General features: G+C 42.4%; 1 protein-coding gene across 1 annotated transcript in view; it reads left to right on the forward strand.

Annotated features, from left to right (window-relative positions):
• The window catches only part of acyp2 (acylphosphatase 2, muscle type), a 51,895-nt gene that overhangs the window by 8,562 nt on the left and 15,459 nt on the right, over positions 1-27,874 (forward strand). Inside the window, exons 2-3 of the mRNA XM_060940852.1 lie at positions 923-939; positions 4,291-4,400. Of these exons, the coding sequence (XP_060796835.1) occupies positions 923-939; positions 4,291-4,400 (127 nt within the window). The remainder of the gene's footprint in view (positions 1-922; positions 940-4,290; positions 4,401-27,874) is intronic.

The following is a 27,874-nucleotide window of genomic DNA, read 5'->3' on the forward strand; positions in this document are numbered from 1 at the left end:
CACCAGTGTTGCCAGATACTGCTGACGTTTTCCAGCCCAAAATATGTTCAAATCCGCCAAAATGCACTTAAAACCGCCCAATCTGGCAACACTGGAAGACACGCAGTTCTGTTGTTGTTGATATTCGCCATTTTGGAAGCACAAAATACCAGGATGCAAATTATGCAATGCCCGTATGTAATCAACTCTCCTCACGCGTAGCGAGTCTACCCCTGTAGCGTTCAGACGTCCCATTTTATATCGGTGCTGCCCCGCAAACTAGCATTTACTCCGGAGTAAATTTCTTAAACCACCTCCCGAGCAGGGTTAGATTTGCACCGGTTTAAGCAGCTTTCAGGGGATACACCGGTATAACTTTGTACCGTGTGAACGCTCTACGGGGGCAGCCCCGGTGCTACGCCGGAGTAAAAGTTGCCATGTGAACACTCCCTAAAGTCTCAACCTATAATAAACATGCGTTAACACAAATGACCACCAGGGGGCAGAAAATACACCTTTTTAAAATGTGATTGATTTATTCATTGTTAAAATGGCCTTGTATAAAAATGATACAATAACATAATAATAAACTGCAAGCACTTATTTACATTGTGGTCCAGACAGTTAATTTATTAACCGTCCTGACCGCTGAAACATCAGGAGGATTGAAATCTATTTAAAAATAATTGTAAAACGTTTTCTTAAGTTAAAATTTAGATACAGAATTGACATTATTTACAGGCCTACTTCTTTGAGTTATTACATAGTGTGCAGGGCGTGACAGGGTACGCCCCCAAATAGCCTCAACTTTAAAATAAATAACCAGTGATTTTTTTTTTTTTTCATGTGAATTATGCAGTAAATTAGTCATCGATTTTGATTCATTTATGTACAACAAATCATAAACTTTATTTCACTAAAACTAAAAATGTTCTCATTTCAGGTGTGTGCTTCCGAATGGTAAGAAAATATTCCTCTAATGCAACTAGATTAGTATTCAGGAAAAATGTTTGTAAAGAATAAAACACTTCAGAATGTCAGGGAAAATAATCAACAGTGATGTGGTGTGCTGAAGCAAAGTTGATTGTTTTCCTGTAATGCCAAAGTGTTCATTCTTTTATACCACAGCAATTTACCAATTAGTACAATTTATGAATTAGGAAATGACATATATTTTTATTGGTACATTTAATGTTGTGGAATATCCGCCAAAACAAGTTACTTACAGTTACAGCTGCTGTCTACGTTCATTCCTTCACCAGCATCTATTTTTTTCTTTCTCTTTAAGTTAATAAGACAAAAAAAATCCTTTTCTGTTCAGAAGACTTGACTGTTATAAAGCACCAGCACTGGAGGCTTCTTCCATAAATGTTAAATAAACATCTCCTTCCAGAAATTGTCACCATATCAATTAATGATTAGTCTTTTTTGTTTGTTTGTTTGTTTGTTTCATAAGAACACTTTTTACAACCCCGATTCCAAAAAAGTTGGGACAAAGTACAAATTGTAAATAAAAACGGAATGCAATGATGTGGAAGTTTCAAAATTGCATATTTTATTCAGAATAGAACAGATGACATATCAAATGTTTAAACTGAGAAAATGTATCATTTAAAGAGAAAAATTAGGTGATTTTAAATTTCATGACAACAACACATCTCAAAAAAGTTGGGACAAGGCCATGTTTACCACTGTGAGACATCCCCTTTTCTCTTTACAACAGTCTGTAAACGTCTGGGGACTGAGGAGACAAGTTGCTCAAGTTTAGGGATAGGAATGTTAACCCATTCTTGTCTAATGTAGGATTCTAGTTGCTCAACTGTCTTAGGTCTTTTTTGTCGTATCTTCCGTTTTATGATGCGCCAAATGTTTTCTATGGGTGAAAGATCTGGACTGCAGGCTGGCCAGTTCAGTACCCGGACCCTTCTTCTACGCAGCCATGATGCTGTAATTGATGCAGTATGTGGTTTGGCATTGTCATGTTGGAAAATGCAAGGTCTTCCCTGAAAGAGACGTCATCTGGATGGGAGCATATGTTGCTCTAGAACCTGGATATACCTTTCGGCATTGATGGTGTCTTTCCAGATGTGTAAGCTGCCCATGCAACACGCACTAATGCAACCCCATACCATCAGAGATGCAGGCTTCTGAACTGAGCGCTGATAACAACTTGGGTCGTCCTTCTCCTCTTTAGTCCGAATGACACGGCGTCCCTGATTTCCATAAAGAACTTCAAATTTTGATTCGTCTGACCACAGAACAGTTTTCCACTTTGCCACAGTCCATTTTAAATGAGCCTTGGCCCAGAGAAGACGTCTGCGCTTCTGGATCATGTTTAGATACGGCTTCTTCTTTGAACTATAGAGTTTTAGCTGGCAACGGCGGATGGCACGGTGAATTGCGTTCACAGATAATGTTCTCTGGAAATATTCCTGAGCCCATTTTGTGATTTCCAATACAGAAGCATGCCTGTATGTGATGCAGTGCCGTCTAAGGGCCCGAAGATCACGGGCACCCAGTATGGTTTTCCGGACTTGACCCTTACGCACAGAGATTCTTCCAGATTCTCTGAATCTTTTGATGATATTATGCACTGTAGATGATGATATGTTCAAACTCTTTGCAATTTTACACTGTCGAACTCCTTTCTGATATTGCGCCACTATTTGTCGGCGCAGAATTAGGGGGATTGGTGATCCTCTTCCCATCTTTACTTCTGAGAGCCGCTGCCACTCCAAGATGCTCTTTTTATACCCAGTCATGTTAATGACCTATTGCCAATTGACCTAATGAGTTGCAATTTGGTCCTCCAGCTGTTCCTTTTTTGTACCTTTAACTTTTCCAGCCTCTTATTGCCCCTGTCCCAACTTTTTTGAGATGTGTTGCGGTCATGAAATTTCAAATGAGCCAATATTTGGCATGAAATTTCAAAATGTCTCACTTTCGACATTTGATATGTTGTCTATGTTCTATTGTGAATACAATATCAGTTTTTGAGATTTATAAATTATTGCATTCCGTTTTTATTTACAGGGTTTCCACGGAGTCTTAAAAAGTCGTAAAAAGTCTAAAATTTGATAATCCTAATTTAAGGCCTTAAAAAGTCTAAAATACGAGCATATTTTGCATTGTAGGTCTTAAATGTAATTTTGTGAAGTTTTAAATCCTTATATCCATTTACCCCAGTCGCTTTTTTTTGTTAAATGCGTTGGTGATATTCATAATTAGTCATATAGGCTAGGCCTACTTAGTGTCAGTAGGCTACGCTGCAAACTACAAATGAGACACAGTGGAATCCGGCGTCTAGCCCGGTTGGCATGGTGATGCACAGGGCATGGTACGCGTGCATTTAGACAGTAGAGCCTAAAAGAAGCGAGGGAGATTGTCACGGTTTGTAGCAAAATGGGCAAATGCAAGTTTAACGACTGCTCGCTTGAACGCAATGATTTCGTAGACTGGCTAAAACGTGTACCAAACGATCCGTTTGAGGCGTACTGCACATTGTGCAAAAGAACACTCAAACTCGGCACCCTGGGTGTAAAGGCACCGGAATCGCACGCGAAAGCGGAGAAGCACCAGGCTGCCCATAAAAGTCTGCAACAATTGCATGCCATCACTCAATTTTGTTCACCGTTGTCAGGTCCAAGCACATCTTGAGACGGTGCATCAGCGAACTCCGTGCGAACTGTAACATTACAACACACAAACCGTACGGAATCGAATGCCTCATCCTCAAGTGATTTGCGGGATGTCTTTGGCTCCACTGCAGCTTAGTTCCTCATTAATGCAAGAGCGCACCCTAGGGATGTAATGAGTTCATTGGTGAATGATAATAAATTTTATTTTGAAAGTAATTCAGGCTCTCCCAATTTTCTTTTTTTTTTTTTTTGCGGCATAAGTCTTAAATTTAACTTGTTATGGTCTTAAAAAGGTCTTAAAAAGTCTTAAATTGAACTTGTTCAAGTCTGCAGAAACCCTGTATTTACAATTTGTACTTTGTCCCAACTTTTTTGGAATCGGGGTTGTATGTGAAGCATCTGCTATGCAAGATGATGTGAAGGAGCTGTTATTACAGAAGCATTATAATGCATTAATATAAACCTTGCAGTTGGGACTGCAGGGCTTTTGATTTCAAAAATGAATTCACACTTTCTGACCAATCAGAATTGAGAATTCAGCAGCGCTGTGGTGTAAATTTACATAAAGAAGATCGCTATAATCGCATGATTCATTAATAAATTGTAAGAAATAATCCATTTTGTGGAAGTGTGTTTGATCTGTGAGTGTCTGAGTGCTCATGTGACCGTGCAGTACACAGAGGATCAGGCGAAAAAGCTGGGCGTGAATGGCTGGGTGAAGAACACCAGACAGGGCACCGTGATCGGCCAGGTCCAGGGACCTCCAGAGAAAGTCAGCGAGATGTGAGTACAAAGATTTCTTCATGATAGATACTCACTCAGGGTTCTCCACTTTTCAAAAATACGGGGGGGGGATGAAGTCCCCCTGAAGTAGGGATGGCGAAAACTAAAAAAAAATCTTGGCCGACCACCGAGCCTCATTAGCCGTTTAAAGTCGGTTAACCTATGAGTTTAAAATTCTAGAATTGGAATTATACAGGGATGCAAACGGCGCGCCTTTTGGCGGATGCCGCCCTCTCCACGGCTGAATCGCGCAGATCCGAGCTTCCTTTCCCAAGGGGGGGGCGTTGGAGCGTCCGACCACAACTTCATCAAAGCAAATTCTGCATATAAGCAAATGCCGCCACAGTCCACGAAACACAGGAAGTACAAGCACGAGAAGAAAACAGCAAATCAGAAAGCCGCACACGCCCGCGCCGAAGCCGCGCAAAATTTAATGTACAGTTTAATAAACTGATTGTGCAGCCCCCCGATCCACTGCCCTCCTCCCACACACCCCACGCCTCATGGACTGCAACGGCACCCGCCTATTTAGTAATTTTAATACAGAATCCACCTTGAAATTACAATCAGACACTCCAACGCCCCCCCCCCCCAAAAAAAAAAAAAAAACGGATCTGCGCGATTCAAAAAAAAAAGTCGGCATCTGCGCCTTTAGTTGGTGTGGAGAGATCTGATCTGCAATAACATGCATTGTTGGCTACAGACCGAAACATACTTTCAGAATGCACTGGCCAAGGCAGGACTAAACTCCATGTGCCTTCTAATAATAATTAAAAAAAAAAAACAGAATAGTAATTTGTAAGCTAAAAAGCCTGTGTCTACACTTTTCTTTCACCGAGTGGCAGCTGGGCGGGACATGACTGAATGGGTGTTTCTGATTTGTCAGCTGTCTTTAACTGGGGCGGGAGGGCGGGACATGACTGAATGGGTGTTTCTGATTTGTCAGCTGTCGTCCTTACACCGCATGGCATTCCCCAAGCGTTTACAACACGGAATTCCAGGTTCTCCGCTCCAAAATCGGCAGCTTCAAAACGATTTTTTTTTTTTTTTTTTAACCGACAACCAAAAAAAAGTTAACCGGTTGACGTTGATTCGGTCAACCACCCGTCAAACGGTCATCGGTTAACATCCCTACCCTGAAGCTGACGGACTTTGGGCTTTTTTGAGAGTGAAACTGGCCAATAAATGGATAGGAAATACGAAATCATTGTTAAAATCATTTTACAAAAAATTAACACATACTTACTGTACATATCATCTTTATTGTCAGTGTGAGACTCATTTGACATTTTAGTTGAGACTGATGCGCCTGTTGCGCATCCCTGAATTAATTATATTTTTTTCTGTGTGAAAAATAAATGAATTTCCATGCATAAACAAAATACCTAAGTACAATAAGGCCCACTTTACACGGGGACGGTATAAAACAAAAACGCAAAAGTCCGTTTTCGTTCTCACTTTTTTCCGCGTCTACACGACCGTTTTCAAGGAGGAAATCTGCGTCTATACGGTGACGCATAAATGTCTCCGCTATGTCTGCACGCATGCGCAACGTCTTCTGTCTTGTCTGATCTGCACCGCTGTTCTGTCAAGTTATCCTACCAAGCATGCGCGAAATCCAGGAGGGTAGGAAAATTCAACAGTAGTTTTGTCCCCCCGATCAGCTGGGCTGATAGAAAATCGGTGAGAATTTCACGCATTTGCCGATTTTTATGTTTTGTGCGTATTGGTCGAGTCAAATAATTTGTAATGACTTGTTTTGAATAATAAAACGGTCTGTATGAGAACTTGCTAGGATAACTTTACAGAACACCGGTCCGGCTGAGGTACTGTAGTGCTCGAGGGAGGAGCAGGAGCAAACCGAAAGTCTTTTAATCTGCCTTTATTAAGTAACACTCACTCTTGTTTCGGTGAAGAAGAGAAAAGGCAGTGTCCATCTCAGCAAAATAAACCCGTTCGGCTGCTAGTTTTGTTTTCAGTCTCGGGTTTATGGTTTCACGAGCGGCTTGAATAGGCGGCGCGCGCGTGCGCGTGTGTAACTTGGCGACACCAAACTGAGGAGCTCCAGCCGAGCGGGTGAGCAGGAAAACACATCTACTGCATTAAAACACAGAGCAGCTTGAAGGTCCGTTGGATCGATGTAATCAGACATACTCTTACTTTTTTACTTACTTTCTTACTTCCCGGGCTGGCATGTATACAGTATATGACATATGTATGATGTAAACGCGTACCCGACGTGAGCAGATCCGAGCAGAGTTTCGCGTATTGGGTAGTTTAGACGGATATGCAACGGGGTCCGTTTTTAACTTATCCACTCTGGAAGGCGTTTTCAATTTTATCCGTTTTTCAGCCTCGGAAACGCCGTCCTCGTGTAAACGAAAGGCACTTCCGATAAAATATTTAATCGTTTTTACCCGACAGCGTCCTCGTGTAAACGGGCCCTAAATGCATACTTTTTTTTACAATACACATAATGTTAATTGGGTGAAACCACTCCAATCCATGCACGAGCTGGTGCGCGTGCCCGAGACTGGCACTACAAAGCCACCCCGGCCTCCGTAGTTCGGGTCCTTTGACCCAGAAACCTGGAAGTCCTGCAGTAAAGAACCACAGGGAAGCAACAGGAAAATGCAGCTCTCGCCTACACGATCACAGATACACAAAATAAAAGACCTGAACTTAACTAATGTGTCTGTGTGCTGTTATATGATTACTGTAACAGTGTATGGTTAGAAAAGATGATAGATAAGCGTAACCGTTGCATAATAACGCGACAAACAATCTGCATGTGCACCGCAAAGTTATTTAGCTGCTGGCTAGCTGCAGCTTGTAGCTTCCAGCATTACTATGTGTCAGTATAGTGTAATGTGGTGCGGTGTAGCGTAACGCAGAGATAGACCTCAATCTGCAGAGCTCTGTGTCACAGTCTGTATGCAGCCGACCGGATGTTTTTCTATTGCAATCGCGTGGCCACTTCAGGTAGCCCCGTATGCATTCGTTTAATGATCTTCTGCATGTTAAACAGTTACAAAATTATCTCATCTCATTATCTCTAGCCGCTTTATCCTGTTCTACAGGCAAGCTGGAGCCTATCCCAGCTGACTACGGGCGAAAGGCAGGGTACACCCTGGACAAGTCGCCAGGTCATCACAGGGCTGACACATAGACACAGACAACCATTCACACTCACATTCACACCTACGGTCAATTTAGAGTCACCAGTTAACCTAACCTGCATGTCTTTGGACTGTGGGGGAAACCGGAGCACCCGGAGGAAACCCACGCGGACACGGGGAGAACATGCAAACTCCGCACAGAAAGACCTTCGCCGGCCCCAGGGCTCGAACCCGGACCTTCTTGCTGTGAGGCGACAGCGCTAACCACTACACCACCGTGCCGCCCATGAAGTTACTTATTTATTTATTTTTTGGCCAAGGGAAGGGTGGCGAGCCAGAATTATAACGTGGCAGTGCGCCACTTTAAAAGCGCCTGTGGAGAACACTGTTGCTGCTGAAGTGAGTGCAGAAGTTTGCATCCCCCATGGATTCTGGGTAAATTAATAAATTACTCATTTACAGCTGATTATGAAGAACTTGCACTACTGTTCAAAAGTTTGGGGTCACCCAGACAATTTTGTGTTTTCCATGAAAAGTCCCACTTTTATTTACCACCATAAGTTGTAAAATGAATAGAAAATATAGTCGAGACATTTTTCTGGCCATTTTGAGCATTTAATCGGCCCCACAAATGTGATGCTCCAGAAACTCAATCTGCTCAAAGGAAGGTCAGTTTTATAGCTTCTCTAAAGAGCTCAACTGTTTTCAGCTGTGCTAACATGATTGTACAAGGGTTTTCTAATCATCCATTAGCCTTCTGAGGCAATGAGCAAACACACTGTACCATTAGAACACTGGAGTGAGAGTTGCTGGAAATGGGCCTCTATACACCTATGGAGATATTGCACCAAAAACCAGACATTTGCAGCTAGATTAGGGTGACCAGATTTCCCTAGTCTGAAACCGGGACACTTTTGTGCGCGACCATGCTCGTGCACGCACACCTTTTTTTTTTTTACGTAAACGTGACACTCAGAGAGGTGCTCTTATCATTTTGTTGAAGCTCACATTTATCAACTCACATGAAATAAAACAAACAGGCATTTTGTTATCTAGTAGCATAGTGGTATACAGATCAGTTAAATTATGGTCAGACAACAGATTTTGTAATGGCTGAGAATAGGCCAGGCTATGTCCATAGGCCACATTTAAACTGATTTATTTCACCTGCTTGTGAGAACACCAAGAAGAATGCATATGCACATGTAGGCTATATCTCTAAAATTGTATGCACTATAGCATGAACTTAAAAAGTAGATATGTGACCTCAACATAGCCTAGGTCAGAATCAACCTTACTAACCATTCCCCACAACTGAATGAATAAAGCAAGATGTGTACAAAAGTGAACACTTTAATGGAAGGTGCAACAAGCTGTTCAACACAGCAATCTAGCCAAACTGTCAGAATGGTATGTTAAACAGAAACAAAAAAGAGACGAGTGATTTGAGAATATACACTCAAACAAAACAGCAATAAAGGAGGAGAGGGGCGACAGCCCAAGGAAAGCCCCCACAGGAGCGCACAGCATTTGCAACATAGGCTACCCAACTCGGTACAGGAACAAAGCTAAGGCGACTGTCAATCCACCCACCCTAAACAAGATGCATTAGCCTATGTATATTTACAAGAAGAGTTTTAATGTGATCCTGTATATCGGTGTTACCACCGTGGACTACGGAGAAGGAACACTTAGTGTGTGCAGTAGGCTTCGTGCGCATTGTTCTGCACCTCTCGGAGGAAGGGGTAGGTGCCCTGGAAATCTTTGGAAAAGGTACATTTTCTTTTCGGCATAATTGCTGCGGCATTACTACTGCTAGCTAGCCTGGGAAATCCCATGCTGCTTTGCACAATCGTTCCGATCTGAAAAGACAGCATGGAAACTATGGTCTAAAGGCTCGCCTGAGTTAGGGAGCCAATCAGAGAGTGGGGAGGGGTGGAAAGACGGTGACGCGTACTACTCGACAAACGGAAGCTTGTAGTTTATTTGGGACTGTTTACGGATCACATTTAACATGGCGGCGAGCAATACGAACCAAACTTTCGATCAAGCTTTGTCTTGCACAAACGGCAGTAATTGTTCGGTGCCATTGTTTTCCTATTTTTGTTTTGCCTTCTCTTTCTCTTTCCTTCTCTTCTTCGTCTTCTTCGTCGCTCTAACTACGTCACCGGGTACAACTGCCATGATTGGCCATGGGCTACGTATACGCCAAATGATAGACATTCGCAACGTCCAATAAACGGCTGTTGACAATTGTAAACCACACCTCCCCTACGAGAAATTCAATAGGCGGATTCCAGACCATATTTCACTTGTGATATGGTCTGGTGTTAACCAGACTAGCTGCTAGACAAAGAACATTCGCGCCAGTTAATGTTTATTTTATTGTTGCATGGCAACACGTTCTGTTGTCTGGAATAATGTGGCTAAATAAACACCCATGCCACAGGGCCAGGTGGCAGTAACCGGGAAAGTTTGCGATTCCTGTCAATTCATCAAAATAGTAAATGCAGACATTTCTCCGCTAATGATTCCCATGCTGCTCAGTCACAAATGTCACGAGTGGCGAAAACCGGGACATATCCGTGTCTCGACAGACTTTTGTCGGGACTCAGGACACACAACCCCAAATCGGGACTGTCCCGGTAAAACCGGGACGTCTGGTCACCCTAAGCTAGAATAGTCATTTACCACATTAGCAATGTATAGAGTGGATTTCTGATTAGTTAAAAGTGATCTTCATTGAAAAGAACAGTGCTTTTCTTTCAAAAATAAGGACATTTCAAAGTGACCCCAAACTTTTGAACGGTAGCGTAAGAGAGCCATAAGAATAATTGTGCTGATGAGTAAATTAAATTACAAAATTTTCGTGATAAAACAGGAGTGTCGTGTATGTTGGAACATTTCAACCTACAAATCCATGTCAAAAATTTCTGAGCCACGTCTCAGCTTGCATCACCCTGCAGTACCTTCTTCAAACAGCAGGAGGTGCAGCTCGACCGGTCCTTGTGTTATGGAAATCTCTAGAACAGTTTTGGGTTTTGTTTTTTTTTTTTCTTTGAGCCTCTTCATTCTCCTGGATCACAGAATATAAACTACACTTCCAAATGAATCCCTCAGAGGACCAAATGAGCATGTGTATATCATCCACCCCTGTCCAACACGCTCCCTTAAAGAGAATCGATTAAACAGAGGTTTTAATTTAAAAAGCCCTTGCAGCCAGGGAGTGATGTCATTTGTCCTGATGCAAATTTTAGTATCTGTCCCTGATGTATGTAATTGGTCTGCTAAACAAAAATAATAATAATAATAATAAATAGTGAGTGTGTCCTGCAATAGGGCCAGGCGCAGGGCAGGGTGAGGAGAGATGATGTCATAACATGAGATTGGGTTGGGGCGACTCACGGGGCTGGGGAGCGTATGACATCACAGCTCCCTAATGTAAACCAGACGAGAGAGAGAGAGAGACCAAAACTGAGACCCACCCGGTCCCTAGTGGTTGTGTGTGAGGAAAACAGTATGGTATGTATATATGAATGCACTGATTTGTGCATATTATGATAAATATAGTTGGAATTGGTAATGTGTTGTTGTTGTTGTTGTTGTTTTTGGGCAGAGGGAGGGTGGATAGAGATAGGCATGCTCTCGTTAACTGATTTGTTGTCCTTTCATTTAATATCTATAAAAAATAACTGAGTCTCATCTCAGTCATGAACAGATTAAAAAAAACAAACCCATTGTCATTTTTGCATTTTTAGGGTTTAATCTCAAGTGACTCTTCAGTTCAGTTGTGCATCCACACAACCACATCACCAAACTATTGAGGAATTAAAAAAAAAAGTAAATGCATTCTGATTCTCTCTCTGATGCACAAAATATCATCTTTTAAATTTCATACACTTTTTTTTTTTAAGTTAACAACCACTAAATACATTTACTCCTGTTGCAATTATGAAATAATCACCCAATTGCAATATTTGAGCTGATCAGAATTATTGGAGTCATTTTTGTCTTAACATTGAGTCTAAAACCATATGTTTATGTCCTTCCCACACCTTACAGTACCTGGTATTCCTAGGCAGTCTCCCACTCAAGTACTAACCAGGCCCAACCTGTATGTGGCGTATCGGGCGGCGCCGATCTCCGTTTCCATAGCCCTCGGCCTCTCGCCTATTACATAGCTAGGGTTACAGTGGGGGGCTAGTCCTCTGGTAACCACGAGAGTTTAACTCCCCATGCACATCTGTATTGCAGTGTGCCTTGCCAGATGGCGGTAGGTACCATTTTTATGGTCTTTGGTATGACCCGACCGTGAATAGAACTCACGATCTCCCGATCGAGAGGCAGACACGCTACCACTAGGCCACTAACATAAACATAGTCATATGTTTATGACATGTAGTCAAGTTCCCTTTCCAGTAATTTAATTTTACTCTATGCATACATACACGTGGGGTTGTGCATTTCCCAATGCCTTGCATTGAATCAGGCTTCGATGAACTGTGGTCTGATTACACTCTGGTTCCACCGAGTCCTGATGCGTACTCCCTTCCACTCGGTATGTTTCTGCTCAATCAGGGGAGGCCCGAGGCACATCAGAATCCCCACCTCCTTAAGGGGACTCTGATCCCAGATATTCTTGGCTTTCCCCTGTGTCTGTAGACCTGTTGGGGCTTTGTCCTCGTCCTGGTGAGCAGGGACGATTCCACCTGTGGAGAGAGAGGGAGTTAGTGGCAGCATTGGCATGGAGGCACAAGGGAGTGAGGGAAAACGGAGAGGGACACTGGTTCAGGGAGCTGGCTTCAGGGGAATTGGCCCCTGTTACTAGGGTGCAGGGATAGTGGAGGGGTGGGGAGATGGAGGGAAAGGAAAAGAGTAGGGAGTGGCAGAGGCACCTGCTACCAGAAACATTGCCAGATGGTCTTCTTCCAGTGAGGCCAGGCAGTGGCACTGGACCCACACCTTTGCCCCTTCTGGCAGCCTAACGATGAACTGTTCCAGTACCACTTGGTCAATGATGTCATTGGCATTGCAATCTTCTGCCATCAGCCACCATCGGTAGCTCGGTCATAGTTGTTGGGCAAAGGCAAACGGGCGGCCAAGCTCACTGAGTGCCAGTGTGCAGAAGCTCTGGGGTGCAACCGATCCATTGCATAATGGCTTGCTTCAGGTCTGGATACTTCAGCAGCTCCACAATTGCTCCAGGGTTGTCCTGCAGAGATCCATCTTGGTGAGCATGACATGGGGAAGGGCCATAGTATCCGCGGGCACTGCTGCTCAAGCGCTCCAGATCACCTGCCCGTCCTCTGCCTGGGCCTGGAGCAGAGCTCAGAAGCGCTGTTCCTGCTCTATGCACAGCACAACGAGACCCTGATGTTGGCCTTGATGGATACTGGCAAGAGTTTGGAGGATCTCGGCGACTGGCATGGATTCCATGATGACACTTCGTACTCAAATCCCAGGTTTCAGCACCATGGTAACACTTCCACACTTCGGGGGAAATGAGGAAATGGAGACAACTCAAAGTGCATTTTATTTCACTTTCCAGCGACTTAATTTTACTTGATATGCACATGCATGCACACAGACAGCACTGTGCTGTTTAGCTCTCGCTTGCTCTCTGGTTACTGGTTTCTCTCTGAAACACACTCTAAAATAAATTGCTGGTAATCCAACATGAGACTCATCACATGATACCTACTGGTTCTACCTGCCTCCTCTCCATCTACGGCTGACGCTCGACCACGCCCCTGCTGCCACAGCACTTTGTCCTGGTCAGGGTCATGGTGGATTCAGAGTCTATCCCAGTAGCACTGAGTGCAAAGCAGAAATATAGCCTGGACAGGTTGCCAATTTGTCACAGGGCACCATGTACACCCAATTTGGACAAGGCAAGCTGCCTCCTGCCATGTATTTGGGATGTGGGAGAAAACAGGAGAACCAGAGGAAATGGGGATGCTGTATAAGAGGATATGCTGTTATTGGAAAATTATCAATGTGAGGGGGGAAGCCATGGCCTAAAGGTTAGAGAAGCAGCTTTGTGACCAAACGGTTGCCAGTTCAAATCCCTGGACCAGCAGGAATGGCTGATGTGCCTTTGAGCAAGGCACCTAACCCTCAACTATATACCCAGGCTACTCTGGGTATGTTGTACATTTTGCTCTGGATAAGAAAATCTGCTAAATGCCTGTAATGTAATGTACTCCACTTCATCGTTAACTCATTCATCCTTCCGTTATCTATACTGCTTGTCCGTCGCAGGTGAGCTGGAGCCGATCCCAGCTGACTTTGATCAAGAGACTGGGTTCACCCTGGACAGGTTGCCAAACTTTCACAGGGCTACACAGAAAGAGACATCCATTCACACTCAGTCACACTTATGAACAATTGAGAGTAGGCAGTTTAATCCTCATGTCTTGATTGTGGGAGGAAACCGGACCACCCACAGGAAACCTGTGGTGAAAGGCCCTGGTCGACCAACAGGCTCGAAGCTCCTTGATGTGCAGTGACAATGCTGACCTCTGCACCACCGTGTCCCTTTTAGTGTTGATGATTTTCCTATAGCCTAGGTCACAACCAGACATGCGATTTTTGGCGTTTCCCAAATCGCTGCGTTTTTTTTGGTCGTGGAGAAAGACGCACGTTGGCCGTAAGTTTGTCTTGCAACCTGAAAAAAAAAACGTAAGCGCCCGTAGAGTTTGTTTGACATGACAAAGAACCTCTGCGGCCGGTCTGCGGCTCAAAAATCAGCATGTCACACGCGCGCCCTCCATGCGTTTCTTGCGTTTTTTGCACGTAGACGGGCCGTAGGAGCACGTACGGCCGGTTGTGACCGAGGCATATAACAACAAATCCTGAAGTCTAAAAAGTCAAGGCTTTTATTTAAGAGTTGATAAATAGCTATTGTGCGTTATTACATTACTATTATTAGACATAATAGTAGCTATGTAGATATTATTCTATCCACATTCACTGGATATGAGCAATCACGCGCTCTGACTGGCTACTCTACTACTAGGATTTTAGCTCATATACCGTGAGTAGAGAAAAACAAAATGGTGGAGCGTGTTGTTGAACCAACCGAGGACGAAATAAAAACTTTATTCGAAAACAAAACCCCAAAAAGCACACAAAAAAGCAACAAAATATGGAATGAAAGTATTAGATGGTAAGAGTGTATCTTTTTTTTATTTTTCAAGAAATATGTTATTTATTGGTTGGGAGGTTCGTATAGGGAAAAACTGTGACTGAGGTCAGCATTTTCCAGGCCGAGGTCACAGTTTTTCCCTATACGGACCGACCTTAAGCCGGTAAATAACTCGTTTTATTATTTTCTTCACCACAAAATAATTGATTCTTCAGTGCTTCTGAAAAATGTGCAAAACCGACAATGCAGTGCAAGGAGCCACCAAAACGTTTTGCCTTAAAGGCTATGTTTACATTAGACCGTATCTGTCTCGTTTTCTTCGCGGATGCACTGTCCATTTACATTAAACCGCCTGGAAACGCCGGGAAACGGGAATCCGCCAGGGTCCACGTATTCAATCTAGATCGTGTCTGGTCCGGTGCTGTGTAAACATTGAGAATACACGGATACGCTGTGCTGAGCTCTAGCTGGCGTCTCATTGGACAACGTCACTGTGACATCCACCTTCCTGATTCGCTGGCGTTGGTCATGTGATGCGAGTGCTGAAAAACGGCGCGGACTTCCGCCTTGTATCACCTTTCATTAAAGAGTATAAAAGTATGAAAATACTGCAAATACTGATGCAAATACTGCCCATTGTGTAGTTATGATTGTCTTTAGGCTTGCCATCCTTCCACTTGCAAGTGGTGAGTGATATGCGCTGGGATCACACACACAGCGGCTCAGTCCCGAATCACTGCTTGTTCACTTCACTCGCGCGCTCTGTGAGCTGTGCAGGGCCGGAGTGCGCACCCTCCAGAGGGCACTCGCTGTTCAGGGCGGAGTGATTTGGAGCACAGGATGCCTGCGGAGCCGAGCGTATCCATGTATTGGCGTTGCTGTGTGCACGCAAATCGTGTATTGGTGTTGCTGTGTGCACGCAAATCGTGTATTGGTGTTGCTGTGTGCACGCGAATCGTGTATTGGTGTTGCTGTGTGCACACTAATCGTTTTAAAAACGTTAATCTGATGATCCGCTGATACGGTCTAATGTAAACATGGGCTAAGGATATCCAGCTTTGAACCATGGTCGTTAAGATAGTGCTGAAGACTGCGATGAAATGCTGTCAGGGTGGTGGGTTCGTAGCGGCTGCCATCTTTCTTCTTTATTTCCATGAAGAAGCGGCAGATAAGGATGTTGATCTGTTCCCCAGCTGTGTCTTCAATATTTCTATGCTCACCGAATGATTGCAGCCACCTTTTCCACACGTTGATATCATAAGCAGTTTTCTTTTCCGTATTTTCTGGCCTTTGTTGCTCAATAAAATTCTGAACTTCGCTCATAAATTCTTGTTGTGTTTTTTTCGCTTTTTCCTGGGATTTCTCTTTTTCAACATTCGTGTTTTCATCATTTTCATCAGGGTAGTAAAATTCACTTTCATTGTGCTGTTCGTCTCGGTCCGAAGCCATTTTTTTAGTGCTACTGTCGGGAAATTACACTGAAAAACTCGCAGCAACTGTGCAAGAACAAAGTTGCAGAAGCGAAGCTGATAATCTCAGCCAAGATAAAAGAGCTCGGACCACGGTCAGAGATAGGAAAATATGGACTGTTCTGCAGACCGGCAACAGCCAATCAGAATGCAGGATTTCTTACCGAGACCGCTGAAAAAAATTATCATTATCGCATTTTTCACAATTTGCTACTGTCACTTCGCCGTTTGTTTACATTCTAAGCAGAAATGATTTTGTTGGACATTTCGTATAAAGTTTTTATTGATGGAATTTGCAAAAAATAACAGTAAAAATGTTTCTCAAAATCCAGTGAATGTTGATAGAATAAAACAGTTATTCCACTCAATCTTGTCGTATATTTAATAATAACTAGTAATACCATAAACTGACGTTTTGACTTCGCTGACATCATCAGAGCAAAACAAACAGTGTTTAAGTAAGTTAACTTTAAGTAAGTTACTTAAACACTGTCTGTTTTGCTCTGATGATGTCAGTGATGTCAAAACATTAGTTTTTATTACAACCCCGATTCCAAAAAAGTTGGGACAAAGTACAAATTGTAAATAAAAACGGAATGCAATAATTTACAAATCTCAAACTGATATTGTATTCACAATAGAACATAGACAACATATCAAATGTCGAAAGTGAGACATTTTGAAATTTCATGCCAAATATTGGCTCATTTGAAATTTCATGACAGCAACACATCTCAAAAAAGTTGGGACAGGGGCAATAAGAGGCTGGAAAAGTTAAAGGTACAAAAAAGGAACAGCTGGAAGACCAAATTGCAACTCATTAGGTCAATTGGCAATAGGTCATTAACATGACTGGGTATAAAAAGAGCATCTTGGAGTGGCAGCGGCTCTCAGAAGTAAAGATGGGAAGAGGATCACCAATCCCCCTAATTCTGCACCGACAAATAGTGGAGCAATATCAGAAAGGAGTTCGACAGTGTACAATTGCAAAGAGTTTGAACCTTTCATCATCTACAGTGCATAATATCATCAAAAGATTCAGAGAATCTGGAAGAATCTCTGTGCGTAAGGGTCAAGGCCGGAAAACCATACTGGGTGCCCGTGATCTTCGGGCCCTTAGACGGCACTGCATCACATACAGGCATGCTTCTGTATTGGAAATCACAAAATGGGCTCAGGAATATTTCCAGAGAACATTATCTGTGAACGCAATTCACCGTGCCATCCGCCGTTGCCAGCTAAAACTCTATAGTTCAAAGAAGAAGCCGTATCTAAACATGATCCAGAAGCGCAGACGTCTTCTCTGGGCCAAGGCTCATTTAAAATGGACTGTGGCAAAGTGGAAAACTGTTCTGTGGTCAGACAAATCAAAATTTGAAGTTCTTTATGGAAATCAGGGACGCCGTGTCATTCGGACTAAAGAGGAGAAGGACGACCCAAGTTGTTATCGGCGCTCAGTTCAGAAGCCTGCATCTCTGATGGTATGGGGTTGCATTAGTGCGTGTGGCATGGGCAGCTTACACATCTGGAAAGACACCATCAATGCTGAAAGGTATATCCAGGTTCTAGAGCAACATATGCTCCCATCCAGATGACGTCTCTTTCAGGGAAGACCTTGCATTTTCCAACATGACAATGCCAAACCACATACTGCATCAATTACAGCATCATGGCTGCGTAGAAGAAGGGTCCGGGTACTGAACTGGCCAGCCTGCAGTCCAGATCTTTCACCCATAGAAAACATTTGGTGCATCATAAAACGGAAGATACGACAAAAAAGACCTAAGACAGTTGAGCAACTAGAATCCTACATTAGACAAGAATGGGTTAACATTCCTATCCCTAAACTTGAGCAACTTGTCTCCTCAGTCCCCAGACGTTTACAGACTGTTGTAAAGAGAAAAGGGGATGTCTCACAGTGGTAAACATGGCCTTGTCCCAACTTTTTTGAGATGTGTTGTTGTCATAAAATTTAAAATCACCTAATTTTTCTCTTTAAATGATACATTTTCTCAGTTTAAACATTTGATATGTCATCTATGTTCTATTCTGAATAAAATATGGAATTTTGAAACTTCCACATCATTGCATTCCGTTTTTATTTACAATTTGTACTTTGTCCCAACTTTTTTGGAATCAGGGTTGTATTAAATGTATAACAGAAGTTGTTTCAATTAAGAATCTCATCGTACGTGGCTTATAGGTATCCGCTCATGTACGACTCGATTTCATGTAATAACTGTTAATTATACGGAGTTGTCATGACAACAAGAAAAAAATCTGTGATAGTCCGAAATAAATTTCGCCATTTTATAATGTCATATCTTACTATAAAATTAAGATACATAAATCTTGATTGGATTGAGATTCCCACCCTTTCCTAAATAACACTGTGTGCTCGTACGACTTCCTAATGTGTGTGAGCGAGAGAGAGAGAGTGTGTGTGTTCACTTATATACATCGCTGAAAGCTCACTAAAAAGCTTTTCTCCGTCAACCCGCTCTCTCCTCTTCTTCGTTCCAGCTCTTGAACCGGACACGTGAGAGACCAGAAATGCATTTGCTCATTAAATATTTAACCATGCAGAGGCAGCTGTACAGTTCCCCAGTCCTTAATATGCTGTACCCTCTTCTCGGCTTCCTTTTACTGTTTTCTTTTCCTGCCTCTCTGTTCAGGAAGGGTGAGAGGTGACAATATCGCACCTTAATACTTAAAGATGTAAATACTGAATGTGCGTGTGTGATATTTAGTTTTGCTGAGGTTAAAGATGGAACACAGCATTAGGACAACTGCAGTGCCACAATATAGAGGGGAAAAAAACGAAAACAGAAAAGCATACTATGACTTAAAGCACATCGTTGTTGATCCTCGATTCTGATTGATCAGAAGGGGGATTCAAATCACAGGTATAGTGTATATTCATGTATATTAATGAACTTGTTTTAATACGTTATCGTTTTTATAATCACTTACACAGGGATTGTATTGCAGTCATTCCACTTTAGATATAAATGAAGGAGTCTCCAGTGTCAGCATTCTGACAAGGGTAAAGCTGTAAATTTAAGTTTTTTGACATCTTCAGGACAGAGGAGTTTACACTTTTTATCCCCCGCTGGCCAAAGAGCCAAAGGGGGATTATGTCGTCGCGATTTCCATCCGTCCCGGGAAGGGTGCTCACCTTCTGAAATCAACTCCTCTCTCAATTTTTGGAGGAATTTCACAAAACTTGGCAGGATTCTTTGTTGTAAGTCGGTAATATGCATATTATAATTTCGTTCAATTGGGTCGCGTTTTACCAGAGTTACAGCCCTTGATTAACAAAATTGTACTTTGACAATTTCATGATTGTGTTTTCCTTCTAAAATCAACTCTTCTCACAATTTTTGGAGGAATTTCACCAAACTTGGCAAAAGGCCTTGTTATATGACGGTAATACGCATATTGTGATTTAATTTCATTTGTGAAAATTTTCCCAGAGTTTTGACCCTTGATTAAATAACTTGTACTTTGACAGTTTCATGAGGGTGTATGTTCTTCTGAAATCAGCTCCTCTTACAATTTTTGGAGGAATTTCACCAAACTTGGCAAAAGGCTTTGTTATATGTTAGTAGTATGCATATTGTTATTTTGTTCAATTTGGTCGCATTTGACCAGAGTTACGGCCCTTGATTAACAAAATTATACTTTGACAATTTCATGAAGGTGTGCTCGCCTTCTGACATCAACTCCTCTCACAATTTGTGGACGAATTTCTCGAAGCTCGGTAAAAGGCCTTGTTATATGATGGTAATACGCATATTGTGATTTAATTTCGTTTGTGAGAATTTTCCCAGAGTTTTGACCCTTGATTAAATAACTTTGACAATTTCATGAGGGTGTACGTTCTTCTGAAATCAACTCCTCTTACAATTTGTGGAGGAATTTCACCAAACTTGGCAAAAGGCTTTGTTATATGACAGTTATATGCATATTGAAATTTCGTTTAATTTGGGCAAATTTTCCCAGAGTTATGCCCTTGATTATTAACAAACTTGTACTTTGGCAATTTCATCAAGGTGTGCTTGCTTTCTGAAATCAACTTCCCTCACAATTTTTGGCCGAAAGTCCTGAAGTGGGATTATGTCGTGGCGATGTCCGTCCGTTCCGGGAACGGTACTCACCTTCTGAAATCAACTCCTCTCACAGTTTTTGGAGGAATTTCACGAAACTTGACAGGATTCTTTGTTATAGGTTGGTAATACACATATTGTAATTTCATTCAATTAAGTCGCATTTTACCAGAGTTATGGCCGAGTTGCCAGCGGGGGATATTGTGCTCTTGTTGTTATCGGTACCATGACAAGCTGCAGGAGAGACAAAAAAAAGAACAGCTAGTGAGGGAACGACTGTTTACCTGAGTGATAATAGGAATGATTAACTCATGGAGGCATAAGGTCGATGAGCTGTTGCCAGGGCGTGGCGTCCGTCATCCGTCCGTTGTCCACAATTCAGTTAAATCGTATCTCCTCCGTCAGTTCTCCACGGATTTCTGTTCCGATTGTTTTGTTTGAAAGAACTCATCACTCCACACAAAACATGGTCATTGTTTTGTCAATTTTTTTAATAACTTTGTTTATTTTCAGTTAAAGGAGAACTGAAGGCAAATTTTTTTTTTAATCATCAAAATTATATTTATTTAATTTTATTAAATACAGGAATGCATTTTGATCGCTATTTGTCGCTGCTATAGCAAGTTATGAGTGTTTGGAATATGCTCTGTAATATATCAGTCCGTATGCCAAAGCGATGGCTGTAAACGAGATTCGTTGAGACCTGTGTGAGACATTGTAGGACGGAAGTAAAACATACAGTGGAAATCAAAGTGATCAACATCTGCCAACATTATCAAAAGTCGCGCGCGCCTTCTTTCGAATGCTGACGTAATCAAGCCGGAAGTTTTGTTTGTTTTGATAGCAATCAGGAAAGTTTGAAAAAAGTAGGCAGTAATCGTCATTTAAACTCGTTTTTGTGCAATACTTCGTTTGGAAAACAGTTTTCAAAATGGCGGCACTGACACCTGGCTGACACTTCACGTTTCGAAGTCTCGCACGAGTCTTGTGAAGATCGCGCGGATAAGCGACGCCTGCCGTGGACCAAACAAACTACATTCAACACAGCTAAAAACTGAACAGGCCGATAAGTATAATATTTAATTGCAATTAGTTGCCAATACGAGTCATGATATAAGGTTACTAAAAGCGAAATTGAATAACATGTTAATTTAGAAATAAAGCAAGTTTAAAAATGTCTTCAGTTCCCCTTTAAATTGTGCCTCCTCCCTCGGTTCTCAATGGATTTCAGTTCTGATAGCTTTATTTGAAAGAACTAGACCTTCTGTACAAAACTTGGTCATTGTATTGCCAATTTTATGCTAACAAATTAGTAATTAGGTCGACTTAACACATTTTCTTCTGGCTAGAATTGTATCTCCTCTCTCATTTATTATGCGAATTCAGTTCTGATCGATGCTTTGGGTCGATCTTCTCTCAGGGAACAAAATTTAGTCCTTTGTTGATTTTCCTGTTGTAAACAATTAGTCGTGGAGGTCGGGCCTGTCTCACATCGTCACATTTCAGTCCTGTTTGATGTTTTGGTTGTCGTGGTTGTTTTGATGGCAGGCCAGATGAGCGACTACATCCTTGACATTCTGGCTTGCTTTCAGACATTCAACAGTAAATATAACTAAGTGGATAACAAAAAACTATGGCGTCATTCTTTAAGGAATTATCATTCTTGGTATTGCTGTAGTTTACAAGGATAGGAGGAATAAAAACATTTAAGGACGTACTCCACTTCTTCATGGTTGATTATTTTCCTGTAATAACAGGAACGAGGGTAGGGTATGTGTGTGTGTGTCCTCACTTGACAGTGTGGTGTTGAAAGAAAGTTGTCCCAGTGGACCCTCATCACATACGTTACAGACGCGCGCATGCACGCACGCACGCACGCACACAGGAATAACATCCTTAACCATAAAATAGACCGTAGCGTCCGAGTAGATTTCAGCGAGACGTCTTGTGCTGCAACACAACACACAGCACAACACGACACAACCTTTCACAAAAAAACCCAAAAACGGTTTATTACTCAGTGACACACCAAGGGCACAGTGCCGTTTGGCATCATCATTGCTGGCTGATGTCCTATCTGCTTGAGTTTTCACCGCACTCTGTCCAAGCCACTGTGGGATTGGTGATTTTCCTGACCTGTGCTTTTTGTGGATAATCATCCAGCTGGAGGAAATTCCTTCCTATCAGCGTACTTGAATGTTATCAGACTTCCACAACAGCAAGGCAAGGACAAGACTCCTTTCCTTTACTGCACAATAAACCGCACACAGGCACTACAAGGAAAAGAGGAAGGTTCGGTCACGATGTGAAAGTAATGGAAAGTTGTAGGTGGTTCGTATTTAAAGCCGAAGTGCATCAGTGCTGTGAAAACAAACACAAGTGCTAGTAAGAGTTCAGCCAAAGCATCGCTCTTAGCTCTTAGATCTTGGCTCGACTGTGTGTGCCGTTCCTCTACCAGACACAAATGCAACAATAAATCATGCATCTGTGTCGAACTCTTTCTCAGGGCTGGGTTTCCTGTTTTCCCTGAACTCCACCTAATCAGTGATGTAATACTTCAGACGGGACGCTAACGACAACCTAACAATAAATGCAATGGCACGAAGAGCAAGTACACCAACAATGACAACATACTGACGGAATACAAATAATATACAGTGAACAATCATAAAGTAATAATTACACACAACACAAAGGCAAACGACGACAACGGAAAAGAACGCTTGCAAAAAATGGCATTTCTCCCCCCCAAAACTTTAGATTAACTTGAAGCCTAAAAGCACAACAACCCACTCAACGTACAAATCCCATCTTGTATGATAGTTTTATATTTTATGTTATTTGTAAAATAATTCTTTGAGTAATAAGACTTTAAGAAAAAAAAAACTTTTTATTATAACCCTGGACTTTTTTTTTTTTCAGTCAGCATTAGTGTTTTTTTTTTTTTTAAATGCATTTACAAAAGCATAAAAAGGAATACAAGTTTAAAAGGGAACTGATGGCAAAAATTTATCATCAAAATTCTATTTATCTCATTTTATTAAATATCGGAATGCATTTTTGATCGCTGTTTTGTCGCTGCTATAGCAAGTTATGAGTGTTTGAAATACGCTCTGTAATATATCAGTCCGTATGTCAAAGCGACGGCCGTAAACGAGATTCGTTGAGACCTGTGCGAGACATCGTAGGACGGAAGTAAAACGTACGGCGGAAATCAAAGCGACCGACATCTGCCAACGTTGTCAAAAGACGCACGTGCCCTCTTTCGAATGCTGATGTAATCAAGCCGGAAGTTTTGTTTGTTTTGAAAGCGATCAGGAAAGTTTGAAAAAAGTAGGCAGTAATCGTCATTTAAACTCGTTTTTGTGCAATATTTCATTTGGAAAACAGTTTTCAAAATGGCGGCACTGACACCTGGCTGACGCTTCAAGTTTCGAAGTCTCGCGCAAGTCTCGTGAAGATCGCGCGGATAAGCGACGCCTGCCGTGGACCAAACGAACTAAATTCAACACGGCTAAAAACCGAATAGGCCGATAAGTATAATATTTAATTGCAGGTAGTCGCCAATACAAGTCACGATATAAGGTTACTAAAACCGAAAACGTAATTGAATAACACGTTAATTAAGAAATAAAGCAAGTTTAAAAATGACTTCGGTTCCCCTTCAAAGCCTAGGTCACAACCAGACGTACGATTTTTTGGCCGTGCGATTTTTGGTGTTTCCCAAATCGCTGCGTTTTTTTTTTTTGTTCATGGAGAAAGACGCACATTGGCCGTAAGTTTGTCTTGCAACCTGAAAAAAAACGTAAGCGCCCGTAGAGTTTGTTTGACATGACAAAGAACCTCTGCGGCCAGTCTACGGCTTGAAAATCAGCACGTCACACCCGCGCCCTCCGTGCGTTTCACGTGTGCCCTCCGTGCGTTTCTTGCGTTTTTTGCACGTAGACCAGCCGTAGGAGCACGTACGGCCTGTTGTGACCGAGGCATAACAAGTGTCGCCAGGCAAAACAAACCTCGCCCGGTAGCACTTATGATGAATATGAGGGAAGATATCGCGAAAAAACAATTTTGACCTTTTTGGTGACCTTGACCTTGATTTTGACCTTGTGTGTGAACATACTTGGCCGATAAACATGGTTCTGATTCTCTGCTGCTCTCAGCCAATCAAAACACACTGTACTGCTCTCACACCGTACTTCACGATTGTTACACTCTTACATTCTTACAGCACGATGACATAGTGGCTACCGCCTCTATATGAAGCAGTAGCCATAAAAATCTTGACCTTGACTGGATGACCCCCAAAATGTTGGAGGTTCTATTTGAGACCAATCCCCATCTATCCTGAAAGTTTCATGAAGATTGGTCCAGCCATTTTGCCTTAAAGGAACAGTCCACCGTACTTCCATAATGAAATATGCTCTTATCTGAATTGAGACGAGCTGCTCCGTACCTCTCCGAGCTTTGCGCGACCTCCCAGTCAGTCAGACGCGCTGTCACTCCTGTTAGCAATGTAGCTAGGCTCAGCATGGCCAATGGTATTTTTTGGGGCTGTAGTTAGATGCGACCAAACTCTTCCGCGTTTTTCCTGTTTACATAGGTTTATATGACCAGTGATATGAAACAAGTTCAGTTACACAAATTGAAACGTAGCGATTTTCTATGCTATGGAAAGTCCGCACTATAATGACAGGCGTACTAACACCTTCTGCGCGCTTCGACAGCGCATTGATACGGAGCTCAGATATCAATGCGCTGCCGAAGCGCGCAGAAGGTGTTAGTACGCCTGTCATTATAGTGTGGACTTTCCATAGCATAGAAAATCGCTACGTTTCAATTTGTGTAACTGAACTTGTTTCATATCACTGCTCATATAAACCTATGTAAACAGGAAAAACGTGGAAGAGTTTGGTCGCATCTAAATACAGCCCTAAAAAATACCATTGGCCATACTGAGCCTAGCTACATTGCTAACAGGAGTGACAGCACGTCTGACTGCGTCTGACTGACTGGGAGGTCGCGCAAAGCTCGGAGAGGTACGGAGCAGCTCGTCTCAATTCAGATAAGAGCATATTTCATTATGGAAGTATGGTGGACTGTTCCTTTAATATCATTGTGGCAGCAGGGGCGTGGTCAAGCATCGGTCTGTGACCGGAGGGCAGAGTCAAGGAAGGTAAATGGCAGAATCACTGCACCTGATGTTAATTAATGTGTTTGTGTCTCTTCCCCAGTGACCGCGCCCTATTTAAGGAGGGAGAGCGAGAGCAGAGGGAGCTCTTCCCCGAACCAGACGCCGGTTGTGTGTGTGTGTGTGTGTGTGTGTGTGTGTGTGTGTGTCTGCGTTTATTTTCTGAGTGTTCACTGAAAAGTGTGACAATAAAAAAAACGGTTTACCAACCTGAACTCTGTCCTGCCGTCTTCTGTGCTCCAAATGGTTCCCGGGTTTTCGGCACCACTGTAGCAGTTCTTACGCAAGGGCGGAGCATAGAAGACGGCAGGACAGAGTTCAGGTTGGTAAACCGTTTTTTTTATTGTCACACTTTTCAGTGAACACTCAGAAAATAAACGCAGACACACACACACACACACACACACACACACACACACACACACACAACCGGCGTCTGGTTCGGGGAAGAGCTCCATCTGCTCTCGCTGTCCCTCCTTAAATAGGGCGCGGTCACTGGGGAAGAGACACAAACACATTAATTAACATCAGGTGCAGTGATTCTGCCACTTACCTTCCCTGACTCCGCCCTCCGGTCACAGACCGATGCTTGACCACGCCCCCGCTGCCACAATCATTAACAAAAAAACAAAGAAAGAAACAAACCCCACCCAAAAACAATACCTCGCCTCCTGGTGGACTCCATCCTGGGCGAGGTAATTAAAATTCATTTGACAGTACAAAAGGCTCATGAAAAAGGTTTTTTTTGTTCTTGAAGTCCACCTCTTTTCTTTTACGGAGCCGAGTTCATCCCTTGAACTCGGGGCAATCCTAAGGGTGTGATGGATTACTTGATGGATCGGGTCCTCCCGAGTGTGTGAGCCGTTCCAAGGAGGACAGTCTTCTGAAGCTCTTCCATTCTGATGTTGTCTGGGATTTTGCCGGTGTACTTTTCCATCCGCTTCTTGACGAGCCCAAAAGCGCCTATGACCACTGGTATTGTTGTGGTTCTCATACCCCATGTTCTCTCCATTTCTATTTCTAGGTCCTTATACTTGGAGAATTTTTCTGTTGTTTTCAAGGAGGTCTTTCTTTCTGAGTGGATGGACATGTCGATGAACAGACAAGTTCTCTCCTCCTTGTCCTTCACTCCAATATCTGGTCTGTTCACCATAATCGCTTTATCAGTTTGGATCAGCATGTCCCAGAGTGTAGTCGACACTTCATTTTCGGTGACTGTTGACGGTTCATGTTCGTAGTATTTAATAATAATAATAATTTATTTCTTAAAAACACATTCACATAGAAATCTCAATGCTTTTTACAGTAAGAATCATAAATACTCAAAAAAAGATACGACTACCTAATAAAAAAATAATCATGGTGGTTAATCACTTAAACAAAAATGTCTTTAACTTAGATTTAAAACTATCTATAGAAGGAGAGTCTTTAAGCTCAGCAGGGAGAGCATTCCAGAGCTTCGGTGCTATTACAGAGAAAGCACGATCTCCATAGGTTTTTGTGTATGTGCGCGGAACAGCCAAGAGATTCTTCGTAGTGGACCTCAGACATCGAGTTGTAGAGTAATCGTTCAAGAGACAAGTTAGGTATTGAGGTGCAAGGCCATTACGTATTTTATACGTCAGTAACAGGATCTTGTAGATTATTCGATCTTGAACTGGAAGCCAGTGTAACCTCCTCAGAGTATCTTGGATATTATCATCAGGCTTTGGTCTTGCAACAACTCTGGCAGCAGCATTCAGGACCCGTTGAAGCTTGTTGATCTCATAAGCAGGTAAGCCATACAACAGGCTGTTACAGTGGTCCACTCTAGAGGTGACAAAAGCATGGAAAAACTTTTCAGCTTGGTCTTGATCCAGATATCGTCGAATCTTGGCAATGTTACTCAAAGCCATAAAAGACGCTTTGCAACAATTAGTAATCTGACCCTTTAGAGATAGATTATGATCGAAGAGAACACCAAGGTTGCGGGCCTCAGGCTTGGGTGCTATAATTTTATCGCCAACAGCAATTCCAGGTAAGGTAGAAAGTGACCAGACAAACTTTGAGTGAATATGCAAGAGTTCAGTTTTGCCATCATTCAAAACAAGCTTGTTGGCAGAACACCAGGACTTGATATCACGTATGCAGTTCTCAAGAGTAGATTGTGCAGAGTCTTGGTGATGCTTCTGGATAACACAATACAGTTGTGTATCATCAGCATACGTCATAGACGATATTCCATGAGATGTAAATATGTCTTCCAATGGTGCAATGTAAAGGCAGAATAAGACTGGTCCAAGAACAGAACCCTGTGGGACGCCAGATTCCAGTAGATAGTTGGGTGATGATAAACTGTCTTTAAAGACCCACTGACAGTCATTTCGTATTAATTTTTAAACAAACAATGTATGACTCCTCCAAAGATAAATTCTGGTTTTAATTCTTGGTTTAACTGTCCGT

Source organism: Neoarius graeffei, chromosome 15 (assembly GCF_027579695.1).
Source record: "Neoarius graeffei isolate fNeoGra1 chromosome 15, fNeoGra1.pri, whole genome shotgun sequence".
Taxonomy (NCBI): Eukaryota; Metazoa; Chordata; class Actinopteri; order Siluriformes; family Ariidae; genus Neoarius; species Neoarius graeffei.